The following is a 19,354-nucleotide window of genomic DNA, read 5'->3' as shown; positions in this document are numbered from 1 at the left end:
AAGGGAGAGGAAGTGCTGGGAACAATGTCACCATTTCTCAGAAAGAGACTGGGGAGTCCCAAATAGGGGCAGTCAGCTTTCAGAGGAATTCACCTTCACACAGGCTCCCAAGAAGTGAGACCCCAGAGAAGGGGCGGAACAAAGACAGAACATTATTGAGCAGAGGCAGCCCTGGCTTTTTGTTTTCATTTTGTTTTTTTGTTTTGTTTTGTTTTGTTTTTTGAGACAAAGTCAGCAGTGGCACAATCTCAGCTCACTGCAGTCTCCACCTCCCAGGTTCAAGCAATTCTTCTGCCTCAGCCTCCCCAGTAGCTGGGATTACAGGCATGCACCACCATGCCCAGCTAATGTTTTGTTTTGTTTTGCTTTTTTGTTTTTTGCATAGAAAATTGGATTTATTGTTTCTGACAAATGGCTAGTTATTTTCAGTTTGCTCATGTTCCCAGCATCACAGATCTGAAGTACAATTTTGCTTCTCAATTAAAAATATATACTGGCCGGGCATGGTGGCTTACACCTGTAATCCCAGCACTTTGGGAGGCCGAGGTGGGCGGATCACAAGGTCAGGAGTTTGAGACCAGCCTGGCCAATATGGTGAAACCCCGTCTCCATTAAAAATACAAAAATCAGCCGGGCGTGGTGGTGGGCACCTGTAGTCCCAGCTATTCAGGTGGCTGAGGTGGGAGAATCGCTTGAATCTAGGAGGCGGAGGTTGCAGTGAGCTGAGATTGTGCCACTGCACTCCAGCCTGGGTGACAGAGCGAGACTCCATCTCAAAAAAATATATATATATATAAATCTTTGTGCAAAATGAAAAAAAACAAGGCATAAAAATGTCATTGTGTTCTACATTTTTAAATGTAAATTGACTCCTTTAAAATATTTTCATCCATTCATTCAAAAGCCTTTTAAGTTCAACTGTCCAATTTAAGACAGAGTGAAGACATTTTTGCGTATCTGAACTAAGCATTGTCTTGACTGAAACGCTATGAGAGTCCTTGTGGGCCTCCCGGTCGTGCCTTTCCATAGATAGGGAACCTCATCTTTGTTGGTCATCACACCTGCTATGTCTAAATGTGCCCACTTAGGATGAGTCACAAATTCTCTCAGGAATGCCGCAGATGTACATGCTTCCGCAAATCTATATTTTCCAATGTTATTAACATCAGCCAGCTGGCAATCTACAACCTGTCCTGTATAATGTTTGAAGAGAGGCATCCTCCAGACACGGTCCCCTGTTTCAATGCTGGCCTCGAAGAGCTTGTTCCAGAGCCAGGATGAATTGGTAAAGACCCCAGTGGTACCTGACCCCAAAGCTACATCCATGGCACCTGTTAAGGTGGTGGCATTGAGGATGACCTTCGGGTTAAACGTGTGCGCGTAACAGAGCGCATCAGCCAGTATGAGCCTCCCGTCGGCATCAGTGTTATCAACCTGGATGGTCTTCCCGTTCCCGGCTCTAACAACATCCCCCAGCTTGCTGGCCTTGCCGCAGGGCATATTTTCACAAAGACGGGCCAGACCTATAATATTAATGGGCAAATTGAGTTTTGCAGCAGACACAATGGCTGAGCATATAGTTGTAGCTCCTCCCATGTCGGCCCTCATGAGGTCCATATTTGCAGAAGCCTTGATGGAGATACCACCACTGTCGAAGGTAATTCCTTTCCCAACAAACACCAGGGGTGGTTCGTTTGCATTGGGGCTGCCTATGTAGTGAATTTCCAAGAAGACTGAGGGTTCGTCGGATCCTTTGGCCACACTGAGGAATGATCCCGTTGCCTGTTCCTCAATCCAAGACCTGGGTCTGATATGAACCTCAGTTTTACTACTAGCACTTTTGAGATTCTTCTCAATAATTTCGGCAAATCTGGTTGGCATCATCTAGCTGGCTGGCGTCTCCATCATGCCAAGTTCTGCCCAGAAGCAAACAGGACTCCTTTCTGCCAGGCCTCCTGATCCCCAGTTCCATAGAGCTTCACCGACATGGCCATCTTCTTTTTTTGCTTTAGGTCATCGTATTCATAGAGACCAAGCACCGCTCCCTCCTCAGCAGCCTGAGTGTCTGCACAGGGATCCACCTCCACGGAACAGAGCTCCAGGTCTTGAATCTGCCTGCATCCCACTGCAACAGCAGCTCTGATGTTTTCTTTGCCTTCATGCCAGTTTTCCTGTTCGTCGATTCCGGCTGCCTTTTTGCTGAGGCCAACTAGCACCACGCTGGGGAAGTCCTGATGCAAACCATAGAAGATTTGAGTCTTGCCTGCCTTCAAAGGTGGTCCAGATACGTTCAAAGTCTCTCTCAGCTTTCCAGCTATCGATTTATCAAAATTCTCTCCTGCACTTGTGAACTGTGGCTCATCATCTTCTTTTTCTTTGGAATAGATTCCTAAAACAAGGCCCTGCGTCGTGTCTGCAGCGGAGAGACCCCAGCTCCTGAAACATCTCACGGCCAGACGTCAGACGATGACTCACCCCGCCTAATGTTTGTATTAGTAGAGACGGGGTTTCACCATGTTGGCCAGGCTGGCCTCGAACTCCTGATCTCATGTGATCCGCCTGCCTCTGCCTCCCAAAGTGCTGAGATTACAGGCGTGAGCCATCACTTTTTTTTTTTTTTTTTAGAAGAATGACTTTGGGAACTAACACCCTGACCTACTGGGGGCTTTACCCAGTCAACATAAGGATCAGGACTGGGCAGGGAAATTTGTGACAGAATTTGTGCAACACAAACACTTCCAGATTCCCAAGGCTGCTACTGCCTAAGCCTGAAATTTCCTGAAATTTCACCATTAGAAATTCACTCCTTTAGGCAGTGGTGTTTACAACTAATTGATCACAACCAGTTATAGATTTCTTTGCTCCTTCTCCACTCCCACTGCTTCATTTAACTAGCCTTAAAAAAATAATTAAAAATAAAAATAAATAGGGCTGGCCAGGCGTGGTGACTCGTGCCTGTTATCCCAGCACTTGGGAGGCTGAGGCGAGTGGATCATCTGAGTTCTGGACTTTGAGACCAGCCTGGCCAACATGGTGAAACCCATCTGTACTAAAAACTACAAAAAAAATCAGCCAGGCATAGTGGCAGGCGCCTGTAATCCCAGCTACTTGGGAGGCTGGGGCAGGAGAATTGCTTGAACCTGGGAGGCGGAGGTTGCAGTGAGCTGATATCACGCCATTGCATTCCGGCCTGGGCAACAGAGCAAAACTCCATCTCAAAAATAAATAAATAAATAAATAGGCCTGGCATGGTGGCTCACACCTGTAATCCCAGCACTTTGGGAGGCTGAGGCAGGCAGATAATTTGAGGTCAGGAGTTCAAGACTAGCTTGGCCAACATGATGAAACATCGTGAAACCCCCGTCTCTGCTAAAAATTCAAAAATTAGCCAGGTGTGGTGGCACATGCCTGTAATCCTAGCTACTCGGGAGGCTGAGGCAGGAGAATCGCTTGAACCTGAAAAGTGGAGGTTACAGTGAGCCGAGATCACGCCACTGCACTCCAGCTTGGGCGACAGAGCAAGATTCCGTCTCAAAAATATATATAAAAAATAAAAATAGGCCGGGCGCAGTGGCTCACGCCTGTAATCGCAGCACTTTGAGAGACCGAGGCAGGCAGGTCAACTGAGGTCGAGAGTTTGAGACCAGCCTGACCAACATAGAGAAACTCTGTCTCTACTAAAAATACAAAATTTGCTGGACATGGTGGTGCATGCCTGTAATCCCAGCTACTTGGGAGGCTGAAGCAGGAGAATCACTTGAACTCGGGAGGCGGAGGTTGCAGTAAGCTGAGATTGCGCCATTGCACTCCAGCCTGGGCAACAAGAGCAAAACTTTGTCTAAAAATAAATAAATAAATAAAATAAAAGACATGTATTCTTACTGTGAGGCTCTGTTCTTCATTAAATATGATCTTAAAGGCAAAGTGCTTAGCCTGGCACATAGAAATCACTCCATGAATATTAGTTATAATGATAATTGCTGTACAAACATCCCCAGGAAAGTCATCCCTTGGAATTTAGTAATTATTTATGTTTTAGTGGGCATCTTTAGTAGGATTCCCAGAAAACACATTCTGACATAGAGTTTTGCTTGAAGGAAGTTTATTGGGGAGTGCATTCACAATCAACGCTTGTCTGGATATAAAAGAAACAGAATTGAGCAGAGAGAAGAACTGGGGTCTGATAGAGGCTGGAGGCCCAGAGAGGCCTTGGGTGATCCCACCAGGAGCCCTGGAGCTGGGATGGTCCTGCAGAGTTCGCTGAATTGAAGCATGAGAGCTAGGCCCTTACACTCTGGGTTTCCAAACAGTCATCTGGATGTGGCTGCCCCTGCAGTAGGGGAGTGCATGACCTCTGGCAAGACAGCTTCCTCCTCTAAGGCCAAGGAAGGACTTGGCTATTAAGCATCAGCAGCCAACACTCATGGCAGCCATTGTGGAGGACAAGTGCCTGGCTTTTGCAGAAGGTTCTGGGTGGTGCAGTGCAGAGGGAGTAAGTTGATCAGATCATTTAGGGACTAGAAGGCAGTGAGGAAATGCTGTGAACACAGGCCACCTGTGGGGTGAAGGCCTCTTTGTGCCTTTGCACAAATCTTCCTCTCTTGGTAAAATGAGTGTCCCTGACCAACTTGCCCCACCTCCACTCCATTCTTCACCTTTTGAATTCCTATTGATTCTTCATAACCCAACACATGTGACTTGGGGTGAGGCCTTCTCGGGGCTCCCTCTGCTCCCAGAGCTCCCACTGAGCAAGACTCTCCACTGTGCTTTGCCCTCCTGCTTGGTTTATGTGTCTACTGAATCCTCTGAGCTGGGCACCTGGAGGGGCTGAGCCCATATTTTATTCATCTTTGTACCTTGAAGAGGCCTACCAGCTTCAGCTGGGAACTCAGTGAATGTTTATTGAAGGGTCATTTTTGGCCTGTACTCTGAGGTTAGGCTTCAGTGCTGCTGCTTCCGAGCCCTCTCTTTTATTTATTCATTTGTCCATTCATTCATTCATTTGTTTTAAAAAATAATTAACACTCACTGCTCAAACCAAAAACTAGAATATTACAAATCACTGACACTTTCTTGTGTGTTCCACCTCTAACCCAAAGTGAACACTACCTTGCATTTTATGTATAACTTTTTTTGTTTTAAATAGTTCTATCACATGTGGCCAAGACAGTAATGGTCAGCCATTTTTCCAGGTGATCTCTAACATTTCCCAGCCCCACTTACAGTGTAGATGGGGTCAGGCGACTAGTCCTAGCAGATGAAATATGAGCATAAGTGACATTTGTCTCTTTAGAGCTGAGGCCAGGTGAAATTCTCGAGCCTTTCTGTCCTTCACAGTTGTGGCAAAGGTGAGGTCTCATGTCCCAGATGGTGCAATGGTGCCACTCCAACATGGTGGAGCCTCCATCAGCCTGGATCCCTGAGTGAATGTGTGGAGCAGAGTGCCCCACCAACTTCTATGGGATATGTACATAAGAAAAAAGTAACCATTTGTGTGTGAAGTCACTGAAATGTAGAGGTTATTTGTTACTGAAGCATAACCTAACCTAATATTTATCCATGTAGTTGTGGGTGGTTGTGGTTTGTGGAAGTCAATGTCACCCAATGAGGTGTACCTCTGGGTATTCACACTGTTTTGTGGTTGTCTCCCCTTGAACATTTCTGGCTTGTGACTCTTTTAGCCAATAGAATGGGACAGAAGTAACCCTGTGCCCATTCCAGACCTAAGCCTTAAGAAGGTATAGTAACTTCTGCTGCTTTTGTTAAGCCACCATGTAAGAAGTTTGATTACTCTGAGACCATCATGCTTGGAGAAGTCTTGTGGAGAGGTCACATGCAGGATAACTGAGGCCCACTAGCTAAGAGTTCCAGCAGATCTCCCAGCAAACAGTCAGCATCAACTTGCCAGCCATAGGAGGACCATCTTGAGAGTTGATCCCCCAGCTCCAGTTGAACCTCCCCAGGTGGAGCCACATGAAGTAGAGACAAGCCATCCCCAGTAAACCCCTGACTGAATTATAGAATGTGAGCAAATAAATGATCTTGGTTGCCACTGTGTTTTAACATGATTTGTTAGGCAGCAATACATAACTTAAACATGATTCAATCGTTTTCCGGTTTCTATTTTTATTTACTTATTTATTTTCAGACAGGACCTCACTCTGCCGCCCAGGCTGGAGTACAGTGGTGTGATCATGGCTCACTGCAGCCTTGACCTCCCAGCCTCAAGCAATCCTCCTACCTCAGCTCCCAAGTAGCTGGAACCACAGGTGCACACCACGATGCCTGGCTAATTTTTTTTTTTAAATAGAGATGGTGTCTTCCTATGTTACCCAGGCTGGTCTCAAACTCCTGGGCTCAAACTTCAGCCTCAGCCTCCCAAAGTCTTGAGATTACAGGCATGAGCCACCATGCCCGGCCCATTTTCAGTTTTTTAAATATCCAATTATTCCTTCTCCTATCAATGGGCATTTTGGGTTATCGCCAATTTTTGTTATTATACATAGGGCTACTATAAGTATTTTTATCCATGTGTCTAGGGCACATGTGCAAGAGTTTCTGGATATACACCTAGGCGTCGAATTGCCCCATAATCACCCTGTCAGGGGAAGCATGATTGAAGAAGTAGCCACACCAGGTATCTGGGCCTCGCTGTCTATCTGTGTCTTTTAGGATTATTGGAACAAGTCTAAAGCCCTGAACACATATTGGGGATTATCATTGCTTGCATTTTTGTGTAGAAACAAAAAGTAATCCAAAGGAATGAAGCCCTAATGGAGGAATTTCAACGATTGTGACACCTGAGAATAGACACTTGGCAGCAAAGGGAGCTGCTCACAGATTCTGAATTCAGTCCTGTGAGCTGCCTTCAAAGCTCCCAAGACACCCCCTCCAGGCCCCTTAGCTCACAACAGCCTTCTGGATGATCCCGAAATACAGGAATTAGGCACTTTGATTTTTTTTTTCTTCCCTAACGTGTTTTTTAAACCCCTCCCAAGAAAAAGCCTCGGCATAGGCTGAGGGGCTTGGGTTCGGGGCCTCTGATTGCACAGCAGTGTGGAATCTCAGTGACGTCAGGTTTCAGATCCATTCTCTCACTCCTCACCATCCACACACTCCTCCCTCCCCCAACCAGGACAGGGGTATTAGACGCTTATACAGACAGAGAAATGGAGACCCTAGGAAGTGCTGGCTTCGGCTGAGGTGACACAGACCAGGGTAAGGGCAGATCCGGGGCTCTGGCTGTGGCCCCAGCCCTTCTGCTCCCCCTCCCATCAGCTGCTTGTCCTTGCCTTTGCTTCCCTAGGGTGGCTCTAAGTGTCATCTGTAATTGTAATGCCATCGGGGTCACTGTGGAATGCGACAGCTGCAACCCCCAAGCCCCACATGCTAGTGGCCACACTAGAGCCAAGCTCAGAGCCAGGGAGGAGGTGTCACTCCCTCTTCCCTATCCTCAGTGGTTTCTAACAACCCTGTACCTGCTGGGAGGAATCATTGCTGATGTCTCCTCCTACGCCCATCCTAGCAGCTTAGGATTGGACTTATGAAGAAAAGTCAGGGTGTGTGATAGGACGACACTAGCTCCTGTAATACATAAACTCTCACATTTCAGTGGCAAGCCAATACAAGTTTATTTCTCACTCACATATGAATCCGACAGAGATGTTCTGGTGGGCAGGTGGCTGCCCTCTGTGTGGTGATTCAGGCTCTTAGGTTCTTTCCACCATGTGGCTCCACCATTCCCTGGGGCCTTGTGATCTCTGACTCCAGCTGGAGGTAGGGGAAAGTGCCAAAGAAGCCATGTGCATTTCTTCACACCAGGCTCAGAAGGGACTGGCATCATCTCCCACCCACGTTCCATTGGTGAGAACTTGGATGCACCCCCAGATGCACAGGTCAATGTAGTCCCCAGAGGGCCGCACAGATTTGTGATGACCCACTAGCCATCTCCATCACAGCTGGGAGCACGGCAGACGGGACTCCTTCCTCTCCCCCGTCTTCCGGTAAGAGGGTCTTTTCCTGCTGAGTCTCTGGATGCGGCCACAAGAATAAGAAGAAAGCCACCTGTGCAGAATGTGAACTTGGACCTCAATATCTTCATGTCTAAAACGGGTGCTTTCATAGCTATAATCTTACCATTCTCCGGAGAGATTGAGAAAAATGAAGTAAGCATGATCCTCTTCAGTTCCCAAAGGAGGAAACCAGGCCGCAAAGAGACAGTGAGACTAGCCTAAGGTTACACAGCAAGACCCGATTTCCTCCTTCTGGTACACGGCTTTTCCTTTTCTTTTTAAACTAGTCAACATCAAAGTCTGAGAAGTCATTGGACTTGAATGCAGGAAAATATCTTAGTCAGCAAATCCACCTGAAAATCCCCTGAAGGCCGGGGAGAAGGGTTATTAAGAAGAAAAGTTCTTTTACTGCCAGAAATGCAGGTACATAGACCCTGACAGTTTCTTTTCTTTTTCTTTTTTTCTTTTTTTGAGATGGAATCTTGCTCTGTCACCCAGGCTGGAGTGCAGTGGCGTGATCTTGGCTCACTGCAACCTCCGCCTCCTGGGTTCAAGCGATTCTCCTGCCTCAGCCTTCCCAGCAGCTGGGACTACAGGCACGTGCCACCATGCCCAGCTAATTTTTGTATTTTTAGTAGAGACAGGCTTTCACCATATTGGCCAGGCTGGTCTTGAACTCCTGACCTCGTGATCCGCCCACCTCAGCCTCCCAAAGTGCTGGGATTACAGGTGTGAGCCGCCACGCCAGCCTGACAGTGTCTTAATGGGGTGTGTGAGACTCCGGGACGGTGGGGGCTTGCTGCAGTGAGACTTCAAGGCAAGCCCAATTCTTTCTCCCTTTTGAATATGCCTGAAATCGCCCCCATTGGACCTTCCTGCCTCTAGCTCAGTGATTCTCAGCATAGGGGTGGGAGAACCTCTTGTGCCACGTGCTCAGGTCCTGTATACATACAGATTCTCTCTGCAAGAAGACACAAGAGGGGCCGCGCTCTGCCTCATTCCTGTAATCCCAGCACTTTGAGAGGCCGAGGCACGGGGATCACTTGAGCCCGGGAGTTAGAGACCAGCCTGGACAACATGGTGAAAACCCATCTCTACAAAAAAACACACAAATTAGCCAGGTGTGGTGGTACACGCCTGTGGTCCCAGCTACTGGGGAGGCTGAGGTAGAAGCCCAGGAGGTCGAGACTGCAGTGAGCCAAGATTGTGCCACTGCACTCCAGTCTGGGCAGCAGAGTGAGACCCTGTCTCAAAAAAAAAGGAGAGACGCAAGAAACAGTGGCAACGGCTGCCTCTGGAGAGAGGAGCAGGCCCATTGTGTGACCCCCTCCAGGGCACCGTTAGGAAGTCTGCATGGATAGCACCCACGGTGCACAGCCTGTCTGTCTTGGGATGTAAAGTAGGCTTATTCTTCTTAATATATATTTTTAAATCGTTAATACCATCTTAGATAATAATTAACACAATTAAAATATATATTCCAAATGCCAGCCCTATCTCAACCCACTGAACTAAAATTGGATAAGGGTCCGCTGGCTGCCCAAGTGTACAGATATTTTGAAAAAATCTCCCCAGGTAATTGAAAGCTCCCCACCCTCCATCCTCAAGGCTTGCGAAGCCTGATTTAGTCTCTCCTTGCACGGGCCCCTCTATCTCACTTCTAGAAGTCTCAACGGACCCTTTAATCCCTGGGAGACTGAGTGAACTAGGAATAGATTCTGCCACTGAACAGGAAGGAGGGAAGGAAGGAGGGAGCCAGGGTTTGGGGTAGAAACGCTCACGGCTGAGTGAGCAGGAGGCCAGTTTTGCCTCCTGGGCAGTCGGGGCCTCCCACTTCCCCGCAGCCCTGAAACACCCTCCCCACACCCGTGCATCGTCTCGCATCAGCAACTCTGGCCGGCAGAGCTCCCGCTGGCCTTGCCCGGGCTTGTCTTCTGTTGCATTGTTGCATCATCATGCGGCCTTGCCGGGTGCCAGAAGAGTGAACCACCCACTCACCACTGGAAGAAAACAGCTAATTATATCACCAAGAGATCCAGGCCATATGGTCACTCTCAGCTGGCCCGGCCTGTTTCTACTTGCTTTGCATGATTGTTCTGGATTTTTCAAAATAATAATAACTACCAGCCAGGAAAAAGAAAATCAGCCCCGACTGTGGAGTGTGCTGCTGAAGCAGGAGCTTTAGTCTACCTGCTACTCTAGGAGAGACCTACACAGGCCCCTGAGCTCAGAAAACCAAACGCCAGACTCCCAGACTAGCGTTCAATAGACAAGCGGCTCTGAGAACAGGACACACTGGAATCAGCAGAATCCGAAAGACAAGCATTGCTTTGACAGCATCACAGTAAGTTATTTTTTCCAAAATCTTTAAAATTCTACTTGTAGTTTAGTCAAAAGTGCAGAGCGTTTTGTTTGTCCATAGTTTCCTGTATTTATTTTTCAGTAGATAATACATTCACATGGTTCACAGTCAAAAGATGCAAATGGCTATTCAGTGAAAACTCTCCCTCCTGCCCCTACCTTCCAGCTACCCGTTTTCTTCCCAGAGGCTGTGGCTGGTGGCTTGTGTCCCCTTCCCAGAGATAGTCTAAGAACATCCAGGTCCTTCAGCTAAAACCCTTGGGCACAGATGGGTTGCAGAATTTGGAACTTTTCCCATTTTAGACAGGTAATAAAGTGCATACAGCCTGTATTCCATAGCACCAGCAGGCTCCGCCCAGGGTGAGCAGTCATCCCAGTTTGCCCCAGACTGTTCCAGTTCCATGTCCAGGGAACCCCTTCAGTACCAGGCAAACCAAGACAGTGGGTCCCGCTAGGTGTGGGCTGTAATGTATTCACACTAACAGGGACAATTAAAAACTGCAAATGGCTTCACATCCTTTTAGCTCTGGTTTTGCTACCAAATAAATTTGCCACAAACCGAAGAAAAAAGTTTTGGTTTCCAGAGCCTTTTGGATTTGGGAATTGTGGATGAGGGGCTGGGGACCTGTAGGCAATATACTTATATATTTTTAATCTGCTTGAATGGAACACAGTGTTGGGTGTATTGTTTTTGCACTCAATTTATCTTAGTGGCTTTCCACATCGGTACATAGAAATCCCGCCCTTTCCTTTTTACTGCTGCGTTGGACTTCATCACATGGGTGAACATTTAGGATGTCTCTAGTTTTCTGTTATTACAAACACACATAGTTTTACATGCAGCTAACAACATGGGGAGGGGGACAGAGGAGAAATGGAATAATTCTTTTTTTTTTTTTTTTTTTTTGGAGACGGAGTCTCACTCTGTCGCTCAGGTTGAAGTGTAGTGGTGCGAACTTGGCTCACTGCAGCCACCACCTCCCGGGTTCAAGCAATTCTCCTGCCTCAGCCTCCCGAGTAGCTGGGATTACAGGTGTCCGCTACCACACCCAGCTAAAGTTTTTATATTTTTAGTAGAAATGGAGTTTTACCATGTTGGACAGGCTGGTCTCGAACTCCTGACCTCAGGTGATCCACCCGCCTCAGCCTCCCAAAGTGCTGGGATTACAGGCATAAGCCACTGCACCCAGCCAGGGATCTTCATTCCTAATGCTTGTTTATGACTGAAAGTTTATGTCCAAGCCTGCTCAGAAGTCGGGGGGCAGAAACAAGACCTACTGAGGTCTCCCAGACCAGCTGCCCCACCCATCCACCTACATCACAGAGTCACTCCCATTCAGAATGACTTTTCCAAACAAGAAGACAACTTACATTCAGACCCACTGTATTGGTCGGGGTTCTCCAGAGAAACAGAACCAATACAAGAATATATTCAGATAGATATAGACATAGATAGATAGATAGATGATAGATAGATAGATAGATAGATAGATAGATAGATAGATAGGCAGACAGATGATAGATAGATTCCTCAATTTTATGATAAAGTAAAAAAAGCACAAGCCGAAACATCGTAAGTCAGAGATTATCTATATATCTATATATAGGCTCACGTGGGCAAAAATACCACCCAGGGAGGGTCTCTGGTGACCAGATCCAGTTAATGAAAGGGGCTAGGTTTCAGCTGATGGGGCCGTGGAAATCTGAATTGGGAGCCCCCTTCCCAAAACCAAGAGAAGATCCATCCATGTGTGGTGGGGCTGAAGTTTATGCCATTATAGAGGCCTTCTTCACGAAAAAGGCGGCAATTATAATACTGGGCACCTCTATGCAAATGAGAGTCCTAGAAGCCTCCTTTCATCATTTTCACCATCAGCCCATTCTGTGTGTGGCTGAATAAAGATCAGGGAAGTAGCAGTCTCTGGGGGATGGGTGTGACACCTGGGGGGCCACAGTTCTAAAACTTGAAGGACCAGAATAACCCGGGCTGAAGGAGGACACAGGAGAGGTGAGAGAGAGAGAATGGGGCCATCCTGCAGTGCCCACCACAACCATCTATGCAGCTTGGACCCCAGGCTGGCACTATACAGGGGGCTGTGCGATTCCTCACCCTCATTCTCTGCCTCCACCAAGAGTAATAGGCTGGGCATGGTGGCTCACGCCTGTAATCCCAGCACTTTGGGAAGCCAAGGTGGGCGGATCACTTGAGGTCAGGAGTTCAAGACCAGCCTGGCCAACAAGGTGAAACCCTGTCTCTACTAAAGATACAAAAACTAGCTGGGTGTAGTAGTGGGCATCTGTAATCCCAGCTACTCGGGAGGCTGAGACAGGGCAATCGCTTGGACCCAGGAGGCAGAGGTTGCAGTGAGCTGGGATCGTGCCACTACACTCCAGTCTGGGTGACAGAGCAAGACTCTGTATCAAAAAAAAAAAAAAAAAAAGAGTAATAATAAAAATGAAAGTAGTTCACACTTACAGAGGCCCGGTTCTAAGTACTTTATCCATAGTTACTTGGTTAATTTTCACCATTACTCATTTCAGGAATGAGGCACCATTACTTTTATTCCCACTTTACAGATTAGGAAACTGAGGTAGAGATAGAGATGAAACCACTTCTCAAGCCAGACAGAAACAGAGCAAGGATTTGAACCCAGACAGGCTGGCTCCAGAGGCAAAGCTCTTAACCACTAATGACAATAACCACTGACACTCAGGTTGTGATTATCCTATACCAGTTGCTCTTCTGAGTGTTCACATGTATCAGCTCAACTAATCCTTACAGGTACTGTTATTATCTCCATTTTACAGATGAGGCAACTAAGACACAAAAAGGTCAAGCCATTTGCCCAGGCCACACAGGTGCAGAAGAAGGATTTGAAACTAGGCAGCCCAGTTCCAGAGTCCACGTCCTTCTGCACTGAACTGTACCTCTGTGCCATGACTAGAGCTAACAGCAACAATGACTATGGCTTCCAGCCTCCACATCACATGTGGTGTCAACACTGGAGAATTTAATAAGCACTCAATAAATAATGAATAAATCCTCCTCTGAAACAACCCTTTTCATGATATTAAAAAAATCATATTCCAAGTTCATTGAAGAAAGTCTGAAAACTATAGAAAGGCTCCAAGAAGAAATGCAAGTCACCCTTGATACAGCAGGGATAAGCACCACTAATGTTTTGACGTCTTTCCAGCTATTGCTATAAAATAGGGATACTACTCTGTTGTTTTTTCTTCACTTATCAACAGATCACAAACATTTTCCCATGCCATGACATTTTTTTTCCCTCAGCTTCCACAGAGGAGTGCTCTGTGATTGCCTACGAACCAGAATGTCCTCCACAAATAGCCCTCTCCTCAGGCACAGACCCCTACTCCCCAAAATATGCCCATCCTATATGCTCAGCCCGTTTTTACTTCCTGCCATCTCTGGAAAGCTCGTGTAATCCTTCTGCCTTCCTTCTTAGACTCAGGGTCTCCTTCACTCCTGCCAAGGACATGTCCCATCCATCTCAATACCCTCTGCCTCTTCTATCATGTTTCCCCCTCACTCAGTCACTGACCCTTCTCACACCCTCCCTCACCCAGCTCAGAACTATTCTATGCTGTGCCCCATTCCCACAGGTCTTGCTAGAGACAATCTAATTCCGTCAGCAAGCTGGCATTAGGCAATGTCTGTTGCAATGCACGGAGTGACAGGCAAGACAATGCCAGTGAAGGTGCTGGAGGCTGCAGCGTGGGAGTCCTTCCCAGGGACACAGGTGCACTTTGAACATGGGTCTTTGAGGTACGAAGCCCTAACCTAAACGGGGACTCTCCTGGTGTCATTTCAGGCTACCAGGCAGGGCCTGCAAGTGCTATTTTGGTGCAGGGAGCTCTTTTGATGTACCTTAAACCCCAACAGGGAGGTGGAGGCCTAATCCACCCCTAGGGTGGGGCAGCCTTGGCGCCTTGCCCCATTAGGAGGGAATGAAAGGCTTTTGAAGGTGGTAGCTCAAGACGGGTAGCTTCTTGATTCCAACCACGGTGTCTCAGCCAGGATGGGGAATAAAGGGGGTTGTGCAGACAGCTGACAAGAGAGGAGGAATCTGGGTAGGGGAAGCAGGGGGATGGGACTCCTCCCAGACCTGATCTGTCTGACCTGGACTTCTCCGGCATCCCTGTCATGACAGCACCTATGCTCACATGTTTTTAAGGGTCAGATGAGATACGCTCAGTAACACTGCTTTGCCAAGGGTAAAACCCCAAAGTCAGGTGTGGTTAGGCCTCTCTGCTCGTCTCCTTTTTTTGGAAGGTGTTGACAGCTCCTCATTGTTCTTAAGGCGTTTCCTCCCTGAAACACATCTCACCCTCTAGACAGGAGGTGGGGGACTTGGTGCTCAGGGAGGCACACCTGGGTTCCCTTAGCTCTGAGCCACTGCAGCTCCCGTCTCTATTCCCCCACAGCAGCTCAGGTTTTGTGATTTTTGAGACAGAGTCCTGTTCTGTGGCCCAGGCTGGAGTGCAATGGTGCGATCTCAGCTCACTGCAGCCTCCCCCTCCCAGCTGGGATTCCAGGCGTGCACCACCATGCCCAGCTAATTTTTGTATTTTTGATAGAGATGGGGTTTTACTATGTTGGCCAGGCTAGTCTCAAACTCCTGACCTCAGGTGATCCACCAGCCTCAGCCTCTCAAAGTGCTGGGATTACAGGCATGAGCCACTGGGCCCGGCAGCAGCTCAGGTTTTATAACTAGTGTTTACTGCGGTCCCCGGCATAATTCATCTAAACAATGTATAGGGTGACTAACTGTTCGGGATTGCACAGAATTGAGGGGCTTCCAAGGGTACAGGACTTTCAGTGCTAAAACCGAGCCAGTCCTGGGCACACAGGGATGGTTGGTTATTCTAGGTGCACGTAGGGGTGTGTAGGTCAGATGTGGGTGTGATTTTGTTTGGCGTGGTACATATAAGTAGCGTGTGCTGAGGTGTGGTTACACGTGTATTATTCATGTTTGGCGTAGAGGGTTTAGTGTGGATCTGGTGGCGCATTTGGATTTGTGTGCTGGGTTTACGTTGCTACGTATGTGTCCATGTTGTTTGTAAGATGCATGCATATGTTAGGGCTTGTATATATAGTGTGTTGGATTTAGCGTATATGGGTAACCTTCATACGCATGCCATTGGTGTGCGATGAATGTGTTTTTTCAGCAGTGGTGTAAATGTGTGTTTTGTATTTGGTGTAGTGTGGAATGTACATGTCATTCGTGTGAGGAGGGAATAATGCCCGTGGTGTATATGTGTCTGGTGTGAAACTCGGTATGTGGGTGCCAGTGACTCGTGTAGTCTCTTGCCTAAATGCAGGCGTTTGTAGTGTGTGCGTGGATAAGCACTAATGTGTGTATTGTGTGTGCTGTGTTTGGTGTGTCAAGGGACATATTCCTGTCATTGGTGAGCAGAGTGGAGTGTTGTGTATATATTGTGAGTTGTGTTTGGTGTGGAGGCTGAGATGTGTGTGTCATTTGCGTGCAGATGCGTTTGTGCGGCGCTTTGCGCATGCTGTGTGTGCGGCCAGCAAGATGTCGGGGTGTGCAGTGGTGCGTGGCCTTTGTTGGGCTCAGAGAGACTTGTGTCATTTGCGTGTTGTGTACGGAGGTGAGCGCTAGTGTATGTGCGCCGGGCGTGAGGTGTCCGAGTCTGCACGCTACGCACGTGTGTGTGTGTGTGTTGCGCAGCGAGGCGCTGACGGCGGAGGCGCGGCTGGGGCCCAGCCTGCGTGACCTCAGGCTGCGTGACCTCAGGCGGCGTGACCTCAGGCGGCGTGACCTCAGGCGGCGTGACCTCAGGCTGCGTGACCTGGCGGGAGTCCAGCGCCGGAGCTACCGCGCCGCGGGAGGCGGGGCATTCTGGGAAGCGGCCACGCCCACCGAGGGGGAGACGGGGGCCGGGGATCCCGCCGCGGCAACGCTACGGTCGCTGCTCGCCTCCTGAGCTCCGGCCGCCGTTTACCTCTTACTACTTAATAGTGACTCCTAACCAACCAGGGAGCTATTGGGAATAAAAATGAAGACATGAGGCCGGCCGCGGTGGCTCACGCCTGTCATCTCAGCACTTTAGGAGGCCTAGGCGGTAAATCACGAGGTCAGGAGTTCGAGACCAGCCTGGCCAACATGGTGAAACCTCGTCTCTACCAAAAATACAAAAAAGTTGCTGAGTATAGTGGCGGGCGCCTGTAATCCCAGCTACTCGGGAGGCTGAGGCAGGAAAATCGCTTGAACCTGGGAGGCAGAGGTTGCAGTGAGCTGAGATCGCGCCGTTGCGCTCCAGCCTGGGCAACAAGAATGAAACTCAGTCTCAAAAAAAAAAAAATCGTGGCTCCTGTCGTCCGTGTATTTCCTCGTTTCATCCTCCCGGCCCGCCTAGATGGGAGTCGTTAACCCGCCTCACCGCTGAGTTCCCCGGGGGTCCCGGAGGTGAGGGAGCCCGCCCCACCCGGGTATCCAACGCCCCGCTGGTTGCCAGCGAATTGACGGAGAAAAACACCGCGGGAAAACCGAGCTCCCTGGATGGCGGGACCCTGAGGGTCCCCCCAAAACCTATCAGAAGGTGCTCGCCGAAATCTTTCCCCAGAGACCTTTCTGAATTTCTCACCAAGGCTGGAAAAATGAAGGTGTTAGGTAAGCTTGTATGGTATAATATGATGCTTCCAAGAGGTTATATAGCTGAATTAGGACAGTAAAGTAGTGAATTGTCCAAAATTAATACTTTTTTGGATTGAGGGATTAACATCGCTTTTAAAACTCCAAATGCTCATACTTCGGATTTGCTTCTGGTAGGATCTACTTCCTCCTCCACCTCCACCTTCTTCCTTCCATCCTTCCTCCTTCTGACGTATTTTCATGTGTATTTGATCTATTAGGTTGAATCATATGAAATTGCCCTTTATGTAGATCAAAACTGATCAAATTCTTGAAATTTCATATGTCCAACCTAATGCATATTGAAAGCTCTTTTTAGATACACTAGCACTCACCTCCACACACAACACACAAATGACACTCATCTCTCCACGCCCAACAGAGCCCACATACCACTGCACACCCCATCACATCTTGCTGGCCGCACACGGAGCATGCGTAAAGCATGGCACAAACGCATCTGCATGCAGATGAAACATGCAGGGGAATTGTTTGTGTTTGATGAGAGTTGCAAAAGTCCTGAGCATCACACTGATTGCAACAACTTGCACTTACGGCTAGAGGGGTGGCATGTGGTGTGCTGGAGCCTGCTAGTACTGGCTCACCAGGCAATTGTTAAATATTTGGGAACTTTGCCCAGCCAGTTGTTAAACCACTGGTAGCTTGAGATTGTCCATGAGGGAGTATTTACAGCATGGAAACGGGCTTCCCTCGCCACCCTCCTGGGAGCTGGTTTACCAGCACACTACTGGTTGTTTGGCTCATATGAGGCCACATTAAGGCTCAATGAAATCAGTTTCCTCAGAACCACATCAATCCCCAAATGCAAATTGAGAGTTGTGGGAAGAGTGGAAGGGATGCTGGGGAGATGTGTTAGTCGATTCAGGCTGCTATAACCAAGTACCATAGATTGAGTGACTTATAAGCAACAGAAATGTATTTCTTACAGTTCTGGGGACTGCAAGTCCAAGATGGGGGTGCCAGCATGGTTGGGTTCTGGCGAGGGCCCTCTTCCGGGTTGCAGTCTTGTTATATCCTCATATGAAAGAAAGAGAGAGTCCAAGAGTTCCCTGGGATCCCTTTTGTAAGGGCATTAATCCCATTCATGAGGGTTCCTTCCTCGTGACTTTATTACCTCCCAAAGGCCCAACCTCCCCACCTCCTTACACTATCACATTAGGGGTCAGGATTTCAACATATGAATGTTTGGGAGGACACAAATATTTAACCCATTACAGGAGGCAACCAACAAGTTCAGTGGTTGTAGGAGAAAACATTGGAAATTTGGGAATGAACCATGTCAGTTCATAACTGTAGCACTTCGGTTAATATTTATTAAACATATGCCAGGCACTATTTGAAGCACTTTATATATGTTAACTCATTTGATCACCACAATAACCTTATGAGGTGGATATCATTAATATCCCCATTTTACAAATGGAGAAACTGAGGCTCAGGTAACTTGGCCAAGGTTATACAGCTAGTAAGTAGTAGAGCTTGGCTTTGACCCCAAGCTGTGTAACTCCAGGGTGCACGCTCTTGACTACTATGCTATGCCGCCTGTATGATATCTTTTAGGTTAGGCTGCAGAAGCAACCCCAGAATCTGTGTCTTAAAATAATAAAGGTTTGTCCTTGTTCATATTACCTGTTAGCTGTTTGTCAGCTGTGGTTATGCTTGACCTGTCTTGTTCTGAGACCCAGGCTGAAGGAACAGCCCTTATCATGGTATTTCCCCAGAGAAAAGACCAATTCCAGTAGCATGTGATGAATCTGAGGAGTCAAGTAATGTATGGCATACTGTATTTTTTTTTTTTTATCACATTCCATTGTTCAAAGCACATCACATGGCCGAGCTTGACTCAGTGGGGGCTGAGGAATAGATTCCTCCTCTTCCCAGACACTGCAAGTCACATGGCAACCTGTTTGCTAGTGAATAACCGGGAGCTGTTTCAGGATAGGTTCCCCAGAAGTAGACCCTGAGTCAAGGACTGTGGGCAAGTGATTTATTAAGGAAGTGTTCCTAGGAGAATCCATAAAAGGAGTTTGGAGAGCAGGACAGAGGAGAAGACGAAGCCAAGAAAGGCTATAATTTCAGGCAAAGTCCTGGGCTCAGCCTGCCTGGAGTTTAAATTATACCTCAGAGTTTATCTCAAGGCAAGGAAGCTGGGCTTTCATGTTTCCACAGCTGTCAAATTGGTTAAGTACTTAAGATGGGCTAAGTACTGCTCTAAGGGGACGTAAGCAACTAGTTTCTGAACCTGGGTGAAGCAGTTCCAGTAGCCCTGGAGTAATCCTC

General features: G+C 47.9%; 1 protein-coding gene across 1 annotated transcript; it reads right to left on the bottom strand.

Moving 5' to 3' along the window:
• Positions 1-962: 962 nt before the first annotated feature.
• Positions 963-2,225, bottom strand: LOC100579786 (cytosol aminopeptidase-like). Its single transcript, XM_012496422.2, is given in 3 exon segments — positions 963-987; positions 989-1,879; positions 2,013-2,225. Coding segments are annotated over 3 exon segments (1,065 nt in total). The 5' UTR covers positions 2,162-2,225.
• Positions 2,226-19,354: the final 17,129 nt, after the last annotated feature.

The sequence above is a fragment of the Nomascus leucogenys genome, chromosome 17 (genome assembly GCF_006542625.1).
Source record: "Nomascus leucogenys isolate Asia chromosome 17, Asia_NLE_v1, whole genome shotgun sequence".
NCBI lineage: Eukaryota > Metazoa > Chordata > Mammalia > Primates > Hylobatidae > Nomascus > Nomascus leucogenys.
Note: the sequence above shows the minus strand (reverse complement) of the source record. Positions and strands in the feature narration are given on the sequence as shown.